At 42.5% G+C, this 5114-nt stretch overlaps 1 protein-coding gene across 1 annotated transcript; it reads left to right on the top strand.

The window, feature by feature from the left end:
* Positions 1–2198: 2198 nt before the first annotated feature.
* On the top strand, positions 2199–4835 carry LOC133517478 (uncharacterized). Its single transcript, XM_061850810.1, has one exon. It carries the CDS (start codon positions 2199–2201, stop codon positions 4833–4835), a length of 2637 nt encoding a protein of 878 aa, XP_061706794.1.
* Positions 4836–5114: the final 279 nt, after the last annotated feature.

Raw genomic sequence — 5114 nt, 5'->3', positions numbered from 1 at the left:
TAAAGCGAAATAAAAATTAAAATAAAATGTATCGGAGGATAACACATTTTTTTTTTCAGTTTTTATTATACTGTTTTGTCGCCATGCATTATTTATATATTCATGCCAAATTGCAGCTTTCTAGCACTAACGATCACGGAGCAGAGCCGCGAACGGGCAGACAGACGAAAATGGCAAATTAAGGGTTCCAAGTTGACTACGGAACCCTAAAAAGCGTGCGGCCTGTGAAAGCTGTATAAAAATAATTGGGGATTCCACATTTTTTGCATACATTTGGTGTTGTTGAAAGTATTTATTGAACAAACATGCTTAAAAAAAAGATTTACATGTTTAAAGAGCCATTGACAAAACCAATCATTCAATACAGTTTATATAAGTAATATAAGGATAAAAAACTATAACAAATCTGTTCCTAAATATGTATTACATGGCGCAAATAAAGAATATTTTTTCATCAGCACCTCGCAATCGATTACGACGAATAGTTCCCAGAGAGAAAATGCCGTATCTTTCGCGCAAAATGTAGACCAACTCCGGCGATGCAAGAAAGTTGTCAAAATATACGGTTGATGGCTTATTTTTGTTGACTGACAAAGAGCTAACACTATTTGTGCACCAAAGCCTAAGTGTCTTCAATTAGCTCATGGTCATTTTCAGAACTATTTGAAATATTCAGTTGTTCTAGCGAGGATGACAATGAGGGCGTTGGTGAGTAAACGTATGAGTCAGTATCAGAATTATTAATGTTTGTATTTATTATAATAACTATGTATTTATGCATGTTTATTTATAATAGTAGTGTTTAGATAGTGACTTTTATCTCTCTGTACTGATTTTCTTTTCCACACCAATTGTAAGTTTCTGTTTGGCTCAATGGTTGACTGGTAGAGAAATGCCTTAAGGCATTAAGTCCGCCAATTGTACTTTTTTTATTGTTTTATTGCACAATTAATAATATGGTTAAATATATGGTAATGGTTAAATAAATAAAAAATGCATGGCAACCCTGGCCATGTAAACAACAAATCAAGGACCTCTTGTGTGTTTTTATAAATAGAAAAAGTATTACTTACAAGAAAAAGTTGTAAAGTGCTGTGAAGTTCCGTTTGATAACCTATATGGTCAATACACCGCACAAATCACTAGGCCAAGGTTTCACTAAGAGATAATCGGTGAGAACACCTTTTTTTTTAACCGTTGCGATTTCGAAAACGTCAAGCAATCAAACTTTAACGGCATAAAGTTAACAAATCCCGAGCGGCTGTTAGGCGAACGATAACAGGTCACGCCTCAACTGCCACAGATGCGACCATACTGGCTGCATCAATTAAATGTTGCCAATGGAGGGTACATAGCTATCAGGCTGTTAGTATGAAGGAGCGGTTTAAAAACTATCCCTACCCGACGCATCTTGGATAACCGGAGTACCTACGTTAAAAGCCTGACGTCATGAACGTGCTACGAGTTAATGGGACTGACTACGATACTGCCACTGCAGGTGCTAGCTGCGATGACTAACTTTTTAGCAGAATTCACATTGGCTACGGAAGTGGTGTTGTCGTTTTGTATCTTCTGGCGGACGCTTTATTAATGGTGTTTAGAACATTTAGATGATTTTTATTATTATTTGGATTTTAGTATTTTATAATTTGTGGCATGTAATTTTAATTGTAATTTTGGTTCTTTATAGTCCCTATATTAGATTATTTTATGTTATTTTTCGTACCAAGTGCGTTATAATGTGACCTTTTTTTTTTTTAATTGTTTTATTTTTATTTATTTAATTAATTAGTAATTAGGTTGACATCTTTTTCCTTTAATTTGTATAAGTATACATTAGATGAGTTCAATTTCTATTCTAGTCCTTTGTTGAACGGTTATTATTGTATTAGTTAGTAGTTTATAGGGTAAGTTAGTGCTTTTAAATTAAAATGGCTACCCCAAATGCTTCGCCACAGGTTCCGCTCCTAGAGTGTCCAATTTGTACCGACCATAAGCGTTACAAAGGCCAGCGTGGTCTTAAAATACACTGCGTCCGTGCTCATAGTCCACGTATTGATACAATAACAACGGCTCAGTGTTTATCGGATAATATTGACACAAATCCGGGCGCTGCCCCTGCGCCGCTTGCTCAATTTTTGGCAACCCTCAAGTCCGGTTCTAAGATAACAAAAAGGATCCCAAAAGGGGCTAGAGCTATGGCGGCACGAAGTTTAGCAGAGTCCGTAGCAAGAGTAGTTTCGGAAAATAGTTTCACGGCTTGGGAACACCTCCTTACTTTTGCCTACAAAAATTTCCATATACCTCACACAAAATCAAACCGTACTTTAACCGCCATAATCAAAGATAACTTGTCTCATCCGTCATTTCCTGTTGCAAATCCTACCGATACACCAAACACAATAGACCACAACGCCCAAATCAATCCGAAATATAAGTGCAGGATAATTGAACAAAAAATATCCGATGGCAACTTAAAAGGAGCGACTAGGTTATTATTTTCGAGTGACACTTTGGCGTCATACTCTCCTGCCGTGCTTAGTGCTTTACAGGATAAGCATCCCGTCGCTTCCGCGTCCTCACTTTTACCCAGCCCACCGGGGCCACCAGCTGCCTCTCTCCAACCGCTGCAGGTAACAAAAGCTGCAGTTTTGCATGCTGTGCTCTCTTTTCCTGCTGGGTCAGCTGGCGGCTTAGATGGCATCACACCACAACATTTAAAGGATTTGACCGGCCCGCTTGCTGGGGATGCCGGTGAGACATTACTGGAGGAGCTTACTGCGCTGACAAACCTAATGCTCGCGGGCAAAGTTTGCCGGGAAGTTGTTCCCATACTGTACGGGGCTAATCTTATTGCCCTTAAGAAAAAAGATGGCGGTATTCGGCCAATAGCAGTGGGAAATACTTTTCGGCGACTTACTTCAAAAATTTGTTGTCGCGAATTTCATTCACGCTTAACAGAGAAGTTTAAACCCATTCAGCTGGGGTTTGGCCTTAAGGGGGGTTGCGAGGGAGCGGTTCATGCAGCCCGTTCGTTTATAGATAGCCCAAATTTTGAAATTCTGGTGAAGATTGACGTCCGTAATGCGTTTAACTCCATCGATCGCGGCGTTCTTCTGACCCAAGTAGAGAAAGAGCTGCCAGAAATATATGGCTACCTTTGGCAATGTTACGGCTCCGCCTCTAGCCTTATGTACAAAAATATGGAAATACCGTCTTGCGTGGGCTGTCAGCAGGGGGATCCACTAGGCCCTGTAATTTTTAGTCTGGCCATCCACCCCATCATCAATCAGCTGACATCTAATCTGAATTTTTGGTACCTCGACGACGGTACTATTGGCGGCAAAAAATCAACGGTGTTAGCGGATTTAAGGACTTTAAATGATAGGTTTGCGGAGATTGGTTTAGCGATCAACTACGATAAGTGTGAGTTGTTCATTTCGGACGCCATGCCCCCCGACACCAAGTCGTCATTAATCAACGACATTAACCTCATTACGCCAAATATTTCGGTATTGTCGCGCGATACCCTTACGCTTTTAGGAGCCCCAATTTTGGAAGAAGCGATTCCGCTCTCAATAAACGGTAAGGTCGAACAATTTAATAAGTGTTCGCAATTGTTACACGAGATTAACCCGCACATGGCGATCTACATTCTGCGTCTTTGCCTGTTTTCACCGAGATTTTTGTACATACTCCGCTGCGCCCCAGTATGGAAATTCCCATTGATAACATCAAGCGTAGATAATATCCTCAGAGAAACGGTCAGTAAGATCCTGAACGTCAGCTTTACACCATCGAGTTGGACTCAGGCTACCCTCCCGATTAAATTTGGCGGACTTGGTATCCGTTTGGCGGGTGATCTAGCTCTCCCGGCGTTTTTGTCGTCTGCCTACAGTACATTCACCCTCGTTCGCGGTATTCTTCGAATTCCTTCAACCGCTAACGTGTTGGTGTCGTGCTTGGCGGATGCGGAATCAGCTTGGGAGGCAGACCATTCAGTCGAGCAGGTACCGGGAGAAAAAATGAGTCAAGCGGCGTGGGACGTTTTTAATGTTAAAAGAAACCTACAACTTCTCTTGCATAATTCCCCGAACCATCATGAACGAGCTAGGCTCATGGCGGTGTCTGAAAAGGAGTCAGGTTATTGGTTGCATGCACTTCCATCACGAAACCTGGGCTCCGCTCTGGAACCCTCAACTTTGAGGATCGCGGTTTGCCTTCGCCTGGGTCTACGAATTTGCGAGCCGCACACTTGCAGCCGTTGCATACAGCCAGTTGACACTCTGGGGCGGCATGGCCTGCATTGCAAAATGAGCGCTGGTCGGCTTTACAGGCATGCTACCCTTAACGATTTGATCCGCCGCGCCCTCAGCACTGCCTCTCTTCCCGCGACGTTGGAGCCGTCAGGTCTCTGTGCAGCTGACGGCAAGAGACCTGATGGCTGCACTCTCGTGCCCTGGAGCTTAGGTCGCCCTTTGGCGTGGGACGCCACCTGCGTTGACACGCTGGCTCCGTCTTACGTGGAAGGGTCGGCTCGGAAGCCTGGGACTGCTGTGGACCAGGCCCAGACCGCCAAGCGCCGCAAATACGCGTTCTTGTCGAATGAGTATGAGTTTGCGGCGCTTGCAATGGAAACGCTAGGCCCGTGGTCGTCCGACACCAAAAATTTTGTCAGAGAAGTGTCAGTTCGGCTGATAGGCATCTCGGGCGATCATAGGGCTGGCGCTTTCTTTGCCCAGAGGCTAAGCCTGGCGGTGCAGAGGGGTAACGCCGCCAGCGTTCTTGCGACCATGCCGGAAGGAAGTGATTTGGGGGAGATCTTTTATATTTAGTTTTTAGTTTTAAGTTGTTTTGTGTTAGCATAAGTTCGATTTATTTGTTTTAGTTGTAAATTAACGTATAATAATAAATTGCTATGTCACCTCAATAAATATTATAGGACATTATTACACAAATTGAATAAATAAAAATAAATAAATAAATTATCAAGCACAACATTTTCGTCAGTGGGAACTTCACTTGCTTCAGATGTTGTTTAGGTATAAGCGAGTAAAGTTAAACTCGGTGTCATTGGCGATAATTATTACTATACATCGTTTACAGCGTACATG

The sequence above is a fragment of the Cydia pomonella genome, chromosome 4, assembly GCF_033807575.1.
Source record: "Cydia pomonella isolate Wapato2018A chromosome 4, ilCydPomo1, whole genome shotgun sequence".
NCBI classification, from domain to species: Eukaryota; Metazoa; Arthropoda; class Insecta; order Lepidoptera; family Tortricidae; genus Cydia; species Cydia pomonella.
The sequence above is the reverse complement of the archived record's forward strand: the minus strand, read 5'-3'. Positions and strand labels throughout refer to the sequence as shown.